Here is a 19,378-nt window from a genome sequence, read left to right on the forward strand (position 1 = left end):
CTCTCTGCCCAGCCATGCCTAGCTCTACTGGGTTTCACTGACAGGGAAGCTCCACCTTCAATGAGGGAGCCCCGCCAGCTAGGAGCACCCTATGCACCTGTCAAAACAGTGGGTGGGTGGAAACTACCACTGGAAGTATTCCTGCTAATGACAGCTAGCTGAAATCCCCCCAAATGGGGTGTTTTAAGAGCAGAGTAGCAGAATTGGGCCAGAACAGGGTCGACTGGATCCTGATCCAGCCCTGCTGGCATTATGTGGCAGTAACAGGCCTGGGAGTTGGTGCGGCAAAGAAGCATGCTTCCTCCTCCCACCTTCAGTCCTGGCCAATATGAGTGGGATCGTAGTTAATGGTGGCCATGCCACTCCATCAAGCCCTGCCACTGCCAGCCAGTCAGAGGTTTGGACTGCAACCTTAGGCTGCAATCCTATACCAATTTACCCAGGATTAAGCCCAACTGAACTCTGAACTAAATGTCTTCCAAGCAAAGATTTATAGGATTGCACTGTTAGTCCTTGAGTCTGTGTGTATGCTAGATGGTCAATCCAACTGTTGGTCTAGGATGAGTTGTAGGTCACTGAGAATACATTGCAACAGTTTTATCTGTAGAAGCCAGTTTGCGTATGTTCTGTCACTATTATGCAGAAGACAACTTCTGATAATGCTCTCACTTTCACCAGTTGGGTTGGTATTGCAGCGTTAAGTATACCTGCTGCAAATTTTTCAGGTGTGATTCTTTGACCAAATGCACTGGAACAAGTGTGGTTATATTATACAGCTTGACTGTGGGTTGTGTGGTGTGTTGTGGGTGGTAGTTGGACGTTTGAGGTTGTTTGCAGCAGGCATGAGATTTCCCATAAGGCAGTGTTTATATATCCATCTCATAGTGCCCAGAAGGCAAACCTGTCATGTGGATTCCAGCTAGACTCAGGCTGAAGGTGGAATGGATGTTGTTGAAATCCTGGTGGAATTTCTCAGAAGCCTCCTTCCTGTGGTGAGGAGCTTGAGAAGCATTGCTCTGGCAAACTACAGAGCTGCCTGGCAGTGCCATAGCGGTGCCAGCTAAGATATAAGCCAATTCCCAAATTTGAAATCATGGTGGGTAAGGATAAAATAGTGAAGATGGATGGCCAGAAGTGCTGTGGCAACAGCAGAGATAACATTCCTGGTAGCTTGTAGACTGTTTGTATAGGGGATGATGGTGGGCAGAGCAACTGTGAACTCATTCACACTTACCTATGCTCCAGGAACAGGTCTGGGCTTCCCAGGTCCATGTCTGAGCATTTTTTAGTTTTTGTTTTGTTCTGGTGCTTTTCCTGCAAAAACATCTCTTTAGTGCTGAAAACAATTTTGCAGAAAACCCAGGAAAGCATGGAGCACAAGGTCAGTGTGGATGGTAAGCCATGTCAACAGCTTGCTAGGGTTGTGTTTTCTGGAAAATAGTGGGTTGTAGTTTCCTTTCAAAGAGAATGGCTTTCTGAGTCTGAGCCAAAGTGCATTTACCACTTCCCTCATGCCATTAGCAGGGAGCAAAATGGGGGTTATTTCAGGGGAGGGGATATGGTAAGTGAAATTGCGGTTGGGGGCAAAATTGATCCACAGCGGTTTCACCTTTGGGTGAAAAACTGCTTAGGTGCTGCCTTTCTTTAAAAAATGCCAAACCTTTATCAGAGCAATGCTACATAATCCCACTGTTTTGCTGCACCCCAATTTTCACCATTCTACCCTCCCCCTAAACCTGATGGCCGTTTCAGAAATGCTTTATTGACAAACAGTGAAATATCTGTTCTGATACTTTTTGTCTTAGCCCTAATATCTGTCTCTATTTCTAATATGTTAACTGCGAAAAGAGCATGTGAGGCATCTGATAAAGTTGCCTCTAATTCACAAAGTTGTTATGCCATAGTCAATATATTAGTCTTTTAAGATGTCACAAAACTCCACTTTTTAGACTTTTTAGTCTAATATTTATGGTGTTTCTATGTAGGGTATGTATGTATGTAATATATATGTATTGTATGTATTGTATATATTGAAGTGTGTTGTTTAAGTTTTATGTAAATTGATGTATAATAAAGACTTTACATGTTTTAAAATAAATAAATAAATAAATACAACGGTAAACGAGATTTAGAAAAAGAACAACTCCACTTTTGTCTTCTACAAAATAATATGGCTCTCTCGTGTGATTAATCAGTTATACTGCGATCCTGTACTCACTTACTGGGGATACGGGCGTTTGCAGGAATCTTTCTGAGTGTGGGGGCAAAGTAAAGCACTGAAAGAGAGGAGCAGACTAGTTTCTCTCAAAATAATAATATTGCTTTCTCAGATTATACAAATACTAGGAACATACAGGGCAATCCTAACTATAGGAAGGTGGCATAACTGATGTTGGCATATGTCACTCCAACCCAAATTCTGTTCAGGAGCCTCTTGGATGGGCAAATGTTGGCTAAGTGTGGGACCAATTTTCAAGGATTTGGCCCTAGGTCAGATGACTGAGATCAATAGGGCATCCCTCCTTGCCCTGTCCATTCCCCATAGTGTCTGCTTTGGAGGTCATATGCAAATCACTGGCTCAGACAGAGTGAAGGAATTATGCTGGCCTAGTCCTGACAAAAGTCTAAGACCCACTGAATCCAAACTCTTTAGCAGATCTTGGGTTTAAATTGCATTGATACTTCTTTTTAAAAGAAAGCTGGGAATTTGTGTAGTATGGCTCATGTGGGGGTGGCAATTGGCCCCACTTGGACACTCATGCCTGGGAGTAAATTCACTTGAACGCTGTGTGACTCACACCTGAATAAACATGGGTAGGATTGAAGCTACACTGTAAATCTATGCCTATCTACTTCGGAGCAATCCCCAGTGGACACAGCGCGTGCCAAGGACTGTGCTGTGAATTATTTACTAGCTGCTTTAGATTTTTAAAATGTATTTTTTCCAACAATTTTTTTAAAGACACGAGCCATTGCTTTGCCTCCCTCCTTTTTCTAGAATAATGGAGGATGCCTTTCATGAGGACCTGTGGCTGAGGAGTGGGCCCCTCTTTTGCTGGGAAATATACAGAACTTCTGAGAGAAAACTGCTTTCGCTGGCACTCCTGAAGGGAATGGGGGTAGCAGGGTGCTCTTTACATGTTCAGACTCCTTTATTTAAGCATTTGTTTATTGTCCAATTTGTCTTTTTTAACAAAAACTTCAGAAATGAAAACGTACCTTAGAAGAAGTTGAAAACAGCACATTTCCCTTCAATTTGCGTAAACACCAGCATTTCTCAAGCCTCAGAAGGTAAGGAAGGTGAGCACCAACTTCTTGGAGTGGACAAAGCAATGATCTAAGATTGGCTGTAGGCCACAAATAAATCAAGAACGGACCTACCCCAAGACAGGAAAAATATTTTTTCAAGCCTCACCTCACACTTACTTAAGGCAGAGCTTCCAGGCTTGAGGTGGCCGAGTCATCACACAAGCAAAAAATGAACACACTAGGGAAAGGGAAGGGGTCAAGTGATCAAAAAACCAAAATGGGGAAGGATAGAAGGGTTCTCATTTTGCCCATGCCACTTTCAGTAGGTCCGCCACATTATTGAGAACGGCTCAGAATGTAGGGTTGGGGACGGGCAAGTGAAATACCACTCCTCTCGTAAAATTTGCAACATACCGTACTTCATTCCAGTCGTTCCACCCCACTCCCACCTCACAGCTAAAGGCTCTTTCTCATGTCAACTTTAGCTGCATGAGACTAATTTCTGTCCTGCTTGGTAACATGGTGAGAAAGCTGTTGTCATGCGAGGGTGCCAATTTGCAGCAACATTCAACTAGTTTTCCAGCAGGGCAGTGCCACCATGGGGTGAATCCACTGAATATATTTTACCCACTTGACCGCTGGATACAGCTATCACTGAGGATTGTGGGAAGGAACCATGTTGCAGTGGCTTCAGCGCCACTTGGGGTACTAAGAGAGCTTAGCCTGTGGGTCTTTTTATGCTTATTCAATCATTTTAATACTTTTTTTTAAAAGCTGGCACAAAGGACAATACCCTCAAGCATAGTTTCTTGCTATTTTACAGGAATACCAGAAGCTGCCATATAACAAATATATTTGTCCAATTAACTCAATATTGTCTGCTCTGATGGGCAGCAGGTTTCTATGAGCCCAGGCAAATTTGTCCATTTTGGATTCTCTGTTTCTCATTTTTCAAGACTGAAGTTCATCTCTTGACATTTCCACAGTTCACAATTTTTTAAAAAGAGAAATGTCCTCATGAACATTTGTCAGCAATTGGTGCGAATTTCTCCTATTATGCATTGTTTTGTATGCATTTTACCTAAGATACATATTTTTGCAAAGCAGCATTTCCTAATATAATGCATTTTGGTGTGTTGTTTTCACCAATATGTGCATTCTTATGCATACTTCACCCTAGTGTGCATTTTTTTTTTTTTACACACATTACTTGGCTAGAGAAGCGCATTGCAAAATTTGGAGAAGTGTGAATTTTGAAGGACGGCTGTCCTTGGTTCACATACTGTATTGTTTCGGAAGGTTCAGCTTTAAATGAGAACTGGCTCTACCTTTACCCCCCCAGTCACTACCTGATGCTACCAGATACTACCTTTTAACTGGGGGTCCTGGGGATCGATCCTGGGACAGCCTGCATGCACGCAAAGCTTGTTCTCTGCAGGTAAATAGAAAGCTCAGTTGGTTTTTATTCTGTCAACTAATTCATTTCCCCCCCCCCACCCCCGATTTTTAAATTGGCATTCTAGAAGCTAACTCTTATCCCCTTAACTCATATTTACTCATTAACTATATAATGCTAAACATGGGCTAGTTGCTTCATAAGCAGAAGATTATGAGGGAAAGTGTTCTGTATTGGTTACAGCCAAAATGGTGTAGCCAAAATGGCAGCAGTCTGCCAATGTTGTGGTGGGTACAACTCTCATCATTCTCAAACAGCACAGCCTATGGGCAGGGATGATGGGAGTTGGGAGTTGAACAATGTCTGCAGGTCATCATATTCACATTTACCTTTTAGATGTTGGAGCAATAGGTCCAAAATCCATCAGGAATGGCCACTGGCAGAGGAAGCGGAGTGCGGGGGGAGTGCACCGCCTACAGCAGCACAATCCCAGTGGAGTACCATCGCTGCTGCCCCCCCGTCTGTGCTGGGTGCCACGCCCCCGGGATGTGCACCAGCCCCGCCCCCACCTGCTCTCCGCCCCCCGGTGCTGGAGCATGAAGCTCCGCCGCTGGGAATGGCATTACCTCTCAGCCTCATCTGCTGCAAAGGGTTGGTGTGAGCATAAAAATGAAAATATCTTATTTTTTATTTTTATAGCTTTCCCAGAATAATGAGTTTACTCAAGGGCAATATCTGATTACTTTCTTTAAAAGAACTGTTCTATCTGTTTTAACTTCTTGAATTTTTATCGTTTCATTGATTATTTTCCTATGTTTAGCAGCTTAAAACGATAAATAAATAATCCCATGCAAGCTGCCCTGGGGTTCCTTGGAAAACTAACCGGGTAAATAAAATGGAATTTTCCTATAACAAGATTTTCCATGACAAAGGAATATCCCTTGCCTTTGGACAGAAAGTAACAGCAACGACGACGGCTTTGGGAAGAACATTTTATTGCTAAGCATATCCTTGAACGAAAAGGCAATTATGAAAAGAAAAGAACAGGCGAAAAAAGAAGGGACGGCAGGAAGGAGAGGAAAAAGATGAAGAAGCAATAACGGCACAATAAGATTAAATAAAAAAATTCAAGGTTCTGTCCATAAAACAATAGGGATATGGTAGAAGCCCACATACAGAAATGCACATGTTCCCAAAAAACTGTCCAATAGAAACAGACACCAACAAAAAAAGGAAAAGAAAGGTTGGGTTTTCCTAATTTTTCTTTTTAAAAAAAGATAAAGAAAGAAAGCAGAAAATCATTTCACAAGACTCCAAGACTCCAAGAACAGCAGCAATCTTTTACAGACATCAAGATATAATCAACTCCATGTATGTTCGGCCAGTTAGGTTGCCTAAATTCGTGCTTTTTATACCTTTTTAAAACCTGTCTTTATATATATTTTTTCTCTGTTGTAGTGTAAAAAAATAATTAAAAATAAAAAAACAAACAAACCTCACACACACTGAAAAGATTTGTTAGCCAGGTAAGCCACTTCTCAAACCAGATGAGAAGGCTGCCTTGTTTTTTTATTTCGTTCCCATGTGCGTGTGGGCATTCGATAACACTTCTTCAAAGTCAAAGGTTCATGCGACTTATAAACACCAGCAAGAGTAGATTTCTAAACCTAAACAGCTGATTAGATTTCATCTGTACACAGAAAAATTGTACATTTTAATATGCCAGAGTCCTCTATAGAATTTTTGTGGTCTCCTTGTCTCTCTCATTCTTTCTTTCTGTCTGTCTCTCTTTTTTTGCTTAATTTTTTAAATGTTTTTTTTGCACATGATATTTATGGCCAAAAAACCCCCAGTTGGTTATTTGTTTTCCCTGTACAGCAAGTTGCTCTCTTAATGGAAGGAAAAATAATAAAAAACAACAATTGAAATTAAGTACATTGAATATAAACAACAACCCAATGAAATCTCAGAGCATATGTACAACAGGGTACCCATCTAGAAATTACACCAGTCAAAAAGAAAACTGTAGTAAAATATGTAAACAAAATCTTTTTTTCTTCTTAAAATCTTTTTGACACAGATAACTGTGACAAAGTTAAAATGCACACACTCTTCATATTTTTAAAGTTTAGCTTTTTGTTGTTTTGTAAAAACATTTTTTTTCTTTACAACATTCTCATTTCATCTTAAGACTTTAACAGCATTTCTGTTCCAGTCGTCCCATCAAACATACCATGATAAATATATCTGTATATATATATATTTATATATATTATACTATTAATAAGCTCCTTTAGTTTTTTTATTTATTTCTGTGTGTCATAGAGACTTCTTAAATTTATCTTCTTTCATATAAAAGATAAAGGAAAGGGAAAATCGGGGAAATGGAAGGACAGCGAATCAGAAATGTCAAATCTACAAAATTAAATTGTTACATATGAAACACACCTTCATGGTTTTCTTTATTTTCTTTATTTTTAAAAAAGCACCCACCCCTATTTTTGTACTCGTTCATGACATGTTTTTGGCTCGTGCGACATTTTGTAGATCTTGTCACAAGTTGAACTCAGTATACTCTTTCTAAACATTCAATTCAACTGATTTACTATTGTTTGCATTCATGCATTACCATCAGCCAAGGAGCCAGAACCCAGAAAATGGCTCCTTTATTTTTGCTTGGTCTGTTCGATTCAGAATGGCTCAGTATTTTGTTTTGTTTTGCTTGGTTTGGTTTGGTTTCTCAGTCCCTTTTATTCCCCCGTAGCTCGGCTATACTAATGTATACTAAGCAGTAGTCAAATACAGACAATGGGGGCCCCTAATCAAAGAAGAAACCATGTTATCTCCTCATGACTTCAGTCATAAATATGAGAGCCAGATGATGGCTGGGGGGCGTGGAGGGGTGTGCAATTCTCCATTACTGTCATTCTCAGCATCGCCACCATCACTGCCACCCCATCAACTGTCCTTTGTTTGTTTGTTTGTTTTTACGTTAACAACTTACTGCAGACAACAAATTCAAGAGACAACACAACCTGATATGTAGAGCAAACACCGTCAGTAGAACTTGAGTTCATATATGGCAACAGTCTCTCTTTATTACTATTTCTTTAAAAAAAAATATTTCCCCAAGGTTTCTTCTTGACTTATGTCCTGGCTCATTCTCCCAAAAACCCTCACAGAAAATGAAAAGAACTCAGACAAAAAACATAATGAAAACCCCACACCATTTATTAATTTTTTTCTCCCCTCCCCATTCACAACTTGGAAAAAAAAAGAGAGAGATAAGCTGGTCAGGGCCAGATCGGTGGTTGCTGTTGTTGTTGTTGTGTGTGTGTGTTTTTATAACATTTGTCATTTTTTTTCTTTTTCTTTTTTTGTTTGTCATTTTTTTTTCAAAATAATTGAAACTAAACAAAAACAACAAAAAAATTAGTGTACAGTCAAAGATCATGAACATCATTAAAGACTCACTTGGAGATACGAAACAAGTAAGCCATGAAGTCTTCTGCCTTTTGCAGAAAAGTTCAGCTGAGGAGGAGGCCTGAAGGCTGTCCAAGTCCGCCAACATGGTAAATGCTGCATATGCCTTCTTCGGAACGCTAAGTGTGCTTTATAATACAGTAGGGTACAGAGTTTGGGGACTCCCGAGTGGTGACTGAAAACTTAGCACGTCAACAGCCGAAATGTTTATTCTCAAGATTTGGTTTTTTTTTTAATTAAAAAAAAACCACAAACTGCAGCTCCCAATCTCGTTAGCTGTAACAATTTTTTTTTTTTAAGATTCAGTTCTATCTCATTAAATATTTATATATTTATATATATAAATAAGTATTTTTTATAATTTTTTTCATTTTATTTTCATTTATTTTTATTTTTTTACACGTAATATTCTTTGTCCTTGTTTTTCTGTTTCTTGTGGCCGCTCTTTGCGCTCTGCTGCTTCTCCTTCATGAGCGTGCCGTTGCTCTGGGCCGAGTTGCTGATGTAGTTCCGCGTCTCATCCACCTGATAGGACCCCTCGTCCCTGTTCCTGTACTTGTACATGGCATACAGGAGGATCAGGATGCAGAGGGCGGCGGCAGCCACAATGCCGACGACCATCCCCGTCGTGCTGCTCGACTCTCGGACCACCTCTGAGGCCCCCGGAACCCGTCTGATGCCTGGCTCCGTGGGGTTTGCTGTGGGCACATTACGGAACATGGGGGAAGTTATTAGCGGGCTCTTCAGCTTTGTGCTGTCTAGCTCATAGGCAGTGGGCAACGGAAGCAAGACTATGTCAGGCTGGGGTTTGAGGTCACGGTTATTCATGTTGCCAGCTGGCAATTTGGGCACCATCCCAGTCGAGGACGAAGCTGTGGAGCGGATCAGCTCAGGGGACAAAGCTGTGGTAGTAGTAGTCCTACCAGTTTCGGAGACTTTGTTAGGTCTAAAGTCCTTGGCTTCCCATTTGGGTGCGTGTGCTTTGTAGCCACCTTCGAAGATGGAAGTGGAAAGGCTCTTATCTGTTACCAAGGAGAAGGTGGTGTAAAAATCTTCATCATCAGTAGGGGGTAGGTTAGAGTCAAAGGTTTCCCCTGAGCCATACCCAGATATCACCAAGCCATCATCATCACAACCATCGCTGCCTTGGTCCGACAAGCAAGGTAACCCCGCCTCAGAGGTCATGGACAGGGAATCTTTGGTGGTCTCAATAATGGTGAGGAGGGGGCGGAAGGTAGTAGGGAGTGTAATGAAAGGTGCACGAGTAGCAATAGGAGGGATATCTAAAGGGTCTTCTACAAGAAGAGGGATAACTAATTCACCTCCTGGACAGAAAAGAAAAAAAAAAAGAAAACAGTTAGTACGTCTTGAATACAGTGCTGCATGGGATGTTCAGCCCGCCCAACTCAAAAGGTGTGTGTGGGTGTGTGTAGTGCACGTGGGGGCCTTAAAAGTGTTGATCTAGCAGGTTTTCCATTCTTATTTCTCCCAATGGGCACAACCTTTCAAGGGATCCCTTCAGCCTTTTCACCCACCTCACTTAGATGCAAATCCATCCTCTTTTAAGCTTGGCCAAAGCAGGGCGTCCGCGATTTGGCTTTCGAAGATACTCTCAAAGTAACTTGCAGAACTCAACAATGACACGCTTCTTTTATTGCGTTAAATACTTGAAGCTCTTTGGGAAACTGTCTAGTTAAATGGTGGCTTGCCTCATGGGGAGACAGCACTTTCTTTTTCAGGTGTTGCACTTTTCTTTCTCATTGTTCCCCCTCCCCCCGTTATACATATGCACTTAAGTTTCCTCAAATGGTGCACAGCAGGAGGAGCTTGGATGATGCGCAACTCTAATTCCATAATTTGCCATTTGCCGCTGGAAGTAGGAATTTCAATCAATGTAAAGTGACTGGTTTAAAATGTTTTTTGGAGAGCCCGTGAGCAGAGAATTCTTACAACATTTCATTTTGCACCGAAACCTTATTTAACGGAACAGGAGCTGCATTTGGTAGATGGTACCTAACTTCTGGGAAAGTTTGATGGGTCTGGGTTCTACTGAATTAGGAAGAACAGTCTGCTACTGCTGATCTGTGCTGTGTGCATGTGCTATTACTTGCATAACCTGCATTTGCTTCACACACACAGTGTCATGCAGCTTGCAAAGGTGTTTTTTGTGGGGGAGGGGTGACATCACACACACAACGTTGCTACGTCCTGACATAACATGCATGAGTGTGAGCATCACACTTCCTTCCCTAAACTGGGCATAAGCTTTAATATTTTAATACTCTAATTTACCAGGAACATTTAGGGGACTAGCCTGGTTCCCCTAGTCCACTCACTCCACTCCACTGCGCACACAACATTGGGTATTCCTAAAAAGTTGGCATATTAACAAAAACATAAGAGCATATTTTCAAGAAAATTAACTCTGTCCTAAGCATTGCTGGCAGAATATTGGTTGATCTTTTTTAAAAAAACAAAAACACACACATCGATTTAAATGATATATATTTGGGCAGAAGGCGTTTTTAACCATCCTTTGTGAGGTGGAAGGCAAAAAGGTAATTTCAGAGCCTTAACAACATACATATCTTCAGCTTAATCATTTAAGTTTGGATACAGACCTTGGGCTGTAGTTATTCAGTAGGTTTCAACAGGGGTCAAATGCTGGAAAATGGGGAGTCAATGGAAGTGTTTGTATTGTGCTAGGAAGAAATTAACCTCACACAAGCAGAAAGCACCCTTCTGCTCTTGATTCAAGAGTATCAAGCACTCAGGAGCTGAGAACACTCCTGATACACTCATCAAAGAAGACTGGTTCTAACGAAGGAGATGAGCAAAGCTTTTTGCCATAAGCCATTTAGTAATGCCAGTTTTAGTATAGAACAATGGAGTACAAGGGTGAATGGTCAACTGCTCACTTTAAATGTGCAGCTCACAAGGAGGCTGAAAAATGACCATGTTTGTTTATATAGTATTTTGTAGATGCTCTTCACCTGCTTTCTGACCCTGTGAAGTCAGCAGGCACAAAAGATTGCCTTTATTTTCTCTCTCTGGTCTGGTGGCTCTCAAATGCGACACTATTTTTAAAAGGCAAAACTCCATATAGAGGTCTGTGCATCAAATGGCTTGATTGCCATGACGTTTCTCCCATTTGTTTGTTTGTTTGTTTGTTTGTGTGTGTGTGTGTGTGTGTGTGTGTAGAGCAATCACTCAAATCAGGAGGATGCTGACTGTACAAGAAAGCCTTAGTCTGAAGTACCTGCCTCAAACATTATATTACGCTCTCAATCAGTATTGGTAGTCATCAGGAATAAGGGCTACTCCAGACATCCTTTTGGCGCTGCAATTCTAGACACCGGTCCACACTTTAAAGTGCTATTTATATATAAGTGGGCTTGGTGCACTGCTGATCTGCCACCTACCCAAGGTCTATATGAAAGGAAACTTCTCTCCCCAGGGAAAATAATCATGGCTATTTTGCAATTAACTGCTTGGATGTGGTCGTAGAAACATAGAAAACCTTCTGTTCCAAAAAGAATCACTTTCATTGTATGGGTTACTTGTATTTAAGGATGATTTTTCTTTTGCATTGACATGTTCTCAGCCGGGGCTTCAACGGATGGGAAGGATGAGTAGATGTCACGTTAATGGAGGGTTTGCCACTTGCTTTGTTCTCAAGGGGGAATCTCAGAAAATGTCTATAGATACCTCTCACCAAGTGCGTGGGGACAGGAGGCTCGGTATAATTTTGACAATGAAGGGAAGTGGCAGGTAACAGAGCCTTTCAGGAAGGTGAGGCCAGGAGACAGTAAAGATTAGGGTCCAGGATCCAAAGACAAGTTCCATGCATGTATACTTGCTTGCCACCCTTTGGGTGCTTCTAGATGTGGGTGATTGCCAATCTGCCATAAGGCAAAAGTGAGATAGAAGCTCTGCTTCCAGACTTCTAACATTCTGTAGCCAAGTGAGAATTCCTCCTTTCCCCAGCCATATTTTTTGGGGTGGGGGGTGGGGGTGAAGGACTTTTATTGAGTCCCCACCACCACCACATTCCCAATCCTGATTAACCCCCTGCTACAGTTTAGGGGGGGGATATGACTATAGAGTCAATACTATTAGGAAAGTGATCGATCAGAGCAGGGGGTGGATCACAGGATCTAGCCAGTGGGCAATGCCATTCCCCACAGGTCCCTTTGCCAGGTGGCTGGGACCATCTACCAGTAATTCACCTGATGCTAGATGACTCTACAACAGCTTCATCTTTCAGAAGGAATGAATAAGGCCTTCTCAGTGATGTTACTACTGGCTGTGGATATCCTTTCACAGCACAAGTTTGTCTTTAGGATCTATATAGCTGCCTCTTGTCTAACTCCTAATGATTATCAGATCATCTAATGTAATGCTTTCCTGTTAGGACTCTATGGACATGAGTTTCTTTCCTCCCCATCTTCCAGGCACCAGCTGCCACTTTGGGAGAACAGAATATATGAGAGGGATTCAACTAATGAGTCCTGCATAAGGACCTCCCCCCTGCCCCTGCCACCAAAATTATTTTTTTGGGGGAGGGGTCTGGTGAACCCCTGGAACAGCACACAGGGGGCGGATAGGGGGTTGTTCCATCTGGCAGGCCAAACGTCTTGTCCTGACAGAACAACTACCTTATACATATAAGTTTCTCAAGATCCAAAGAACAGAGATTTTCCAGGTTTTGTTCTAACTATAAACTTAAAGTTAACCTATTCCCTTTCCCTGCCTGGCTTGTATTCCCAGCAGAAGGTCACACATTTATTGAAATGATTTGTGCTGACAACAGACTGCTTCGGGATGAAATAGAAAGGAACATATAAAATGGCTTCTTCTTCTGCATTAGTGATGCCAAATCAGCTTCTATTTGGCCAGATAAAAATGCAATAGATATAATGACCAATCCATTTGGAGAGGGTTGAGTTCTTCTTGGTTAAAACAAAACAAAAGAGTAGTCTGGTGGAGTGGCGGGGGGGGGGGGAGAAAGACACCACATGTAATATATATTGCGAGATTTTGTTCTTTCTGTTCTTCTTGGGATAAGCATTCCATACTCCTTAAAAGTTAGCATTTTAAAATATGGGATCTATACCTGCTTGATAGCATCGTGCTTTCCTTTAAATTAGCAGTATCACTGGGGACATATAAAGTCTACCGTTAGCCTTGACGTCTGCCCTGCATTTTGCTTTATGAGTGTATTTATAGATACATAATTCATACCTCTGGGGCTGATCTCCAGTAAGGGCCCTTCTGACACTAGAATGGATGGAGTGTTCAGAATTTAATAAGAACCTTGCTGAACTGTGTGAATGTTGCGGGCAGAGCATGAAGGCACGGTGCATGAAGTAGCCAAAGTTGAATGTGTGTCTATGTGGAAAAAAGCAAGCTGCCTCCACTCCATTTTGCTCATTTTTTGTGACCAAGTCAGTTTCCCTAGGTTTCCAGTCACAGAAGAGAAGTGGGACCAAAAAACAAAATGAAACACAAAAACACACCGTATATAAAAAATAATAATCCTAAAAGGGTCCCCTTCAAAGTCTCATGATGAGGAATACAAAGAGGCATGCTATGCTTTTTCTCTCTCTCTTCCAGATGTGGCAAAAAGGCTTTTAAATGCTTGCCAAGAAGCCCAGTACAGTGTATCCACATCCTCAGGTATTTGAATTCCAACATCTAAAGGCTCTCATTTGCATTTTATGCTTATTCCTTTGCACTGAAACTCAGGTGCACTTGTGGGGAGGGAATATTTCTGCTTTGGGAAAGAACTACAAACATTTGCTTTCTTTTCTTCTGAGAGACACAAGTTTGTACTCACAGTCTTTTCTCTCCCTACTTTTCACAAAAGGAAAGAGGGAAATGGCATTGTGTTTTTTAAAGTCCTCCTTCTTTATGGCAGCTTGCTATGGGCAGAGAGGGGAGTATTCAAGCCGTGGTCCTTGAGCTGCTGAAAACCTGATGTTAATATGAAGCTGCCTTAGCAGCTGAGTGTTTTTAATATTCTCCCACCTCTGTCCTAGCTCATTTAATTGAATCAGACAGGCAATACTACAAGGAAGAGACCTCCCTCTTCCATCACAGGAAACCTTACCTTACTGCTTGATAGATATTACATCCCTTGACTATCTCTCAGGAAGACGTTTGTGCCCACATAAACCCTACAAGATCACATTCACTTCAAATGAAAGACCTGGCATCAAAGAGTCCTCCTCTAGAGAGCTGTTAGAAGTATGGAAGGTGCGAGCAAAGGATGTTTTAGTAGTGTAGCCTGCTTCACTGGCCAAAGCTATAAAATTTCCATCCTAAATTTGTAACCAAAAGAAAAGTGAACATTTACCAGTAAGGGACATTTGTACATCTGCAGCCTAGGGATTTGGGAAAGCTATTCTCCCCACCCCACTTTGAGTTCTCAGCTTTCCTGCTCGATGTTCTTGGATAGTATTGCTTTTAGGAACTGCAGGTGCAAATCAGACATGCAGCTGAATCCACAACCAAACTGCAGAGTCTTCATTGCTTTCAGTAGACGAACAGTCAGATGTATGCTTCCAAGCCCAATTCAAAGTGCTGCTTTTGACCTATAAAGCTCTTTATGGCTCAGGACCCCAGTATCCTCTGCAATGAACCTGATACGAACCTACCCAGACCCTTAGATCTCCATTCAATGCCCTTCTCTTGGTCCCCACTCTGAGGAGGACAAGGAAAAAGGCTCTCCATTTATGGAATCTTTTTTTTTGTGGCTCTCCATTTATGGAATCTTCTTTCCAATGAGGTCTGCCTGGCACTGAAATCTTTTTGGCACCAGGTAAAAACTTACCTCTTTTCCCAGGCTTTTGATGGAATAGGATGCTGTTGTTTGGTCTTAGTTGTGCTGCTGAAGCATTTTGTTCCTGTATGGACGGTTCCTTTGTGGATTTTTATATCTTGTATGTTTTTATTGAAAGGCTGGGGTTTTGTTACCCATGCTTATGCTCTTTAAAATGTGGGAAGTAGCTTAGGAGACCTTGGGGTGTGTGTAACAGGTGACTAACTAGTTTAAAATGATAAGAAGAATGATAATGTGCATCTCCATTTTTTTAAAACTCCCAACTATCTTGCTCAAGACTTTACACATTTAGATAGATGCTAGATAGATAGATGCTAGATAGATAGATAGATGCTAGAGAGATAGATAGATAGATAGATAGATAGATAGATAGATAGAGATAGATGAGCGAGAGAGAGATGTCTAACAGAATGTAAATCAGTTAGGATGATACAGTGTTTACACCAGTAGGACTACAATGTATCAGAAACGAAACCTATTTATTAAGGAATGTATTAGTGCCTACTTGGAGGTTCTTTGTGATATAAACAATGGCTGTTCATTATCTTGTAGTTATGCTAACAAACAATTTATTAGGCTGTTATGCTATTTGGTTAGTGTTGGGATAGGTTGGAGAGATGACTCTCAACTTGAGGTTGAGGAGCAAAAGCAGCTTGCTGAAATTCATAAAACGTGACTAGCTATAACTAGGATTCTGCTAGTTTCATAAGGTTCAAAGGAAGCTCTTTACCTGAGTTTGGGTGAGTGGATGGAGGTTTTGGAAATTGTTTTATCTTGCTTGATTTTATGCACCTAGGTAGAAGGGTAGAAGGAGATGTTCTGCCACAGGCATCCCAGCAATGCAGTTGAGTGCAACAACTAGGTGTGCTCTGTGAAAAAGCTAGATTATACAGGCCTGAGTTCTTGCCATAAAACAATGTGGTCTTGGATCTTCTCTTCTTTCGCAGAATAAGTTTTTCTTGTATGCCATTATTATTTCTTTTACAACTTACTACCCCATGTGAATTACCTCAAGTAGTATTACTTTTTCTGCATGCTATTTGACTGCATGCTATTTATTCCGACCCTTTAAAAATTCTACCTGTTCTGACCAAAGGATGTTATTATTTTTCTTTTTCTTGACAGAAATCCATGCAGGAATGAAGAATCTCCATGGGACAGGGGTCCTGACTAAGATATTTTTAAACATGTTATACAGGTGAAAGATATCATGATTCGATCTTCTACCACGGCAACTGCAGAATGCGACGCTAAAGAAGTACATTTGAGAGTATCTTCTTGAGCAAAATTGAAGGAAAAGGTTCAACAATGAAATTTAGAAAATTGGATAGATCCTTTTGCTGGAATGAAATGGCGGTACATTTAGGTCATGGGGGCCGTTTTGCAAAGCATGCTGGGTATTTCCTTTGTTTGTTTGTGTAGAATCTCCCCACCATACTACATAGACATATAGGTTGAAAAGGAAGGACTCTACTTGAGAGGGGCTGGTCGCAAATGGAAAGCTACCACTGGTTCTGTTACCCCTCCTACAAAAGTGCAACAATACATATTGAATGCAGATTTAAAAAGTAAACATAAAAACAAGTATCTTGCAAAAATTAAATGAAGGGATACATCTATAGAAGCAAATGATAATAATCATATACTGAAAAAGTAATAAAAACCACAGCAAAGGTTAAAACTCTGAACTAAAAGCAACAACAATAACAAGTCATTCGCTTTACTACAAAAAAGAGAGAAGACTGAAAATAACTGGAAACACAAGAAAAGAACCCCAAAAGCATCTTTAACAAAATAATTATAATAATAAAACTAAATGCACATATACAAATAATCAGAAGAAAGCATACCACATCGATTTCATATTGTCAACTTACATCAACAAATTGCCCGCATGTTTTTTGGCATGAAAGAAAAATTTATAAAAGAAAGTTGTGTAAGAATGCTCTTGGATAAGCAAAATTGCCACATTTGAGAAACTTTTGCTTTTTTTTATTTTGCTGTTGTTTTTTCCTTTTTTTTAAAAAACTTTTTTTATCAAAATGTGTATTATTTTCATTGTTTGTAAATATAATAATTATTTACGACAAAGGGTGATACAGGGAGGCAACAACACATACATCCACACCACATAACGTGAAAAATAATAAAGAATAAAAAATAAATCCTGCACTGCAACAAATCAGAACTTTTTTCCTACTGCGTTTTGTTCATCTTGCAAATTCCGAATTTTGTTTTTTTCCTAACAATAGTTAATGGATTGTGATTTATATATATATATAAAATAAAAGCCTGGGGGTGGGGAAAACCTGTACACCTTATTGTCACAGAATTTGTGTTTTGATTGTTTTCATCTCCATATATCAGAAGTGCAATTCCCCAAGCACAGCTCAGATGCAACCTCAACCATCTATGGAACTTGCACAAAAGCAGTGTTCAGCGGATCACACCCTCAGTGGTGTTTGAGAATCAATTTATTTGCCTTTTCTTTCTTTCTTTCTTTCTTTCTTTCTTTCTTTCTTTCTTTCTTTTAATTGATTGGAGATATAGATATATTTTTTAAAAAACAAAACAAAACAAAACAGTTTCTTTTCTTTGTCCTAAAATTTGGAGTGTGTGTGTTTTAAGGAATGGATGACTGCACATAAATTTTTAAATGATGCTAAAGAAAGGGTGGGTGGGAAAGTGAGGGGAGAGACTTAATGGGAAGATAAGATGCCTCAGGTGGATGGAGTGGGGTTGTACGGTCTATGAGTGTACTACACAAATGAAGATGATGGGAGTGAACGTGTAAGTCAGTTGCCATGTCCATGTAAGTGCAGAACGGAGTGATCTAGCGGCATTAGAGCTTCTGGCTGTAAGGAAGGGATGGGCAATATACAAAAACAAATGAGCATATTCATGCCCATCAACAAAAAGAAAGAACAGAACTCTAACATTGACAATCTCACAAACCCTAAGCTGCAACTTCTTCAACATGCAAATTACAAAAAATTACTAAGAAATATAATAATAATAATAATAATAATAATAATAATAATAATAATAATTACAGTTTCATTAAAATTTCTCAAATGTTAAGAACAGTTCAGACTTTTTCCCTATTTAAAAAGCAGTAAAATATACAAACTAATAATAATAATAATAATATTAAAAAAGAAAAAAACAAGGAAACTATATTTTATGCATAGGAGTTGGAACAACTTCAACTGCAGCTCTGCTCAGCTTCATCGTCGTATCATAATCCTGATCATAATCTCTTCCAGTGTCTATTAAGTCTTTAATATCCAAGTATTAATTTAGTTTTGAGACATGAGAGGTTCCAACGCATGCAGCCATGATTGCTCAAAAGGAGTGGGCTTTCTGTAGTGCTTTCACGATCCTTCTCCCCATCTCAAATTTAATGGATGTTAAAATTATGCTTTAAATAATGCTTTAAAATCAGGCCATTTTTTCCTTTTTCCTTTTTTTTTTTTTAGAAGGAAGGCTGTAGGATTCTGCAGTTGAGGTAGTCCCTTATTTAAAGAGGGAGATAGAGGGGAAAATTTCAGAAATCAACTCAATAATGTTTATGTTGTTAGATTGGAACAAACCAAATCTAAGATAGAAATACAACATTTGAAAAGAAAAGACATCAAAATAGGCATACTTTTTTATTTTAAAAAATGAAAAAAAGGAAAGGAAAAAAAGAGCACTTTATTCCTAGCAAGAAGGGAGAAGGGAACAACTGTTTGGGTTTTACTTTTTTTTTGTAATTACTTGGAAAGGAAAAAAAAAGATATTTCACACACTTTCAAAGATGAACAAACCAGATGCACACACTGAAAAGGAACAGACAAAGCAGTCTAGGGACACTTTTATCATTTCAAATTCTTTCCCATTAAAAAAAAAGGATTTAAGTCCCCCCCTTTTTTAAGTCAAAACATTTGGCAGAAAAAAGGCCACTAAAAACCCTCACCCTCCCTTTTACATTTGCTTTTTAATTTTTTTTAAAAAAGCTATTAATTAATTTTTGAAAGAAAAATAAAGAAATAAATAAATATGAGGGGAAAACGTGCAGTCTGGATGTACGTCATAAATAGACATAGGAAAATATAATATATATATATATATATAAGAAATTGGCTGAAATTGACAAATGGGGTTATAAAAATTGCTTAGTTTTACTATAGGATGTTAATAATAATAATGCATGCTTAAAGTAAGTTGCATTTAGGGAAAGTAGAAGAAACAGAACAGCAAGCTAGGAAGGGAGGATGGGAGGAAGGGGAGGCAGGTTAGCAAAGGAGGCAATTCAAGGAAGCTTTTGGTATGTCATTCCACAACTGTCCACTAGGGGCAAAGCGCATTCCAGAGGGCGCCTGTGCAAGCTATGGGAGGTAGAAGGGCAAACAGGTAGGATAGAA

The 19,378-nt window shown here is 39.9% G+C and overlaps 1 protein-coding gene across 32 annotated transcripts in view; it reads right to left on the minus strand.

Moving 5' to 3' along the window:
* Window positions 1-5,623: 5,623 nt before the first annotated feature.
* Window positions 5,624-19,378, minus strand: part of NRXN3 (neurexin 3) — a 1,220,542-nt gene continuing 1,206,787 nt past the window's right edge. For 21 of the 32 annotated variants that reach the window (XM_082232034.1, XM_082232010.1, XM_082232031.1 and 18 more), the window contains one exon: window positions 5,624-9,453. In XM_082232034.1, coding sequence (XP_082088160.1) covers window positions 8,525-9,453 — 929 coding nt within the window. In that variant the 3' untranslated portion in view covers window positions 5,624-8,524. Of the gene's footprint in view, window positions 9,454-16,822; window positions 16,845-17,484; window positions 17,828-19,378 lie in introns of those variants that run through there. The other 11 variants (XM_082232019.1, XM_082232025.1, XM_082232018.1 and 8 more) reach the window with 4 other exon arrangements.

Source organism: Podarcis vaucheri (genome assembly GCF_965113315.1).
Source record: "Podarcis vaucheri genome assembly, chromosome: 1".
Classification (NCBI taxonomy): Eukaryota; Metazoa; Chordata; class Lepidosauria; order Squamata; family Lacertidae; genus Podarcis; species Podarcis vaucheri.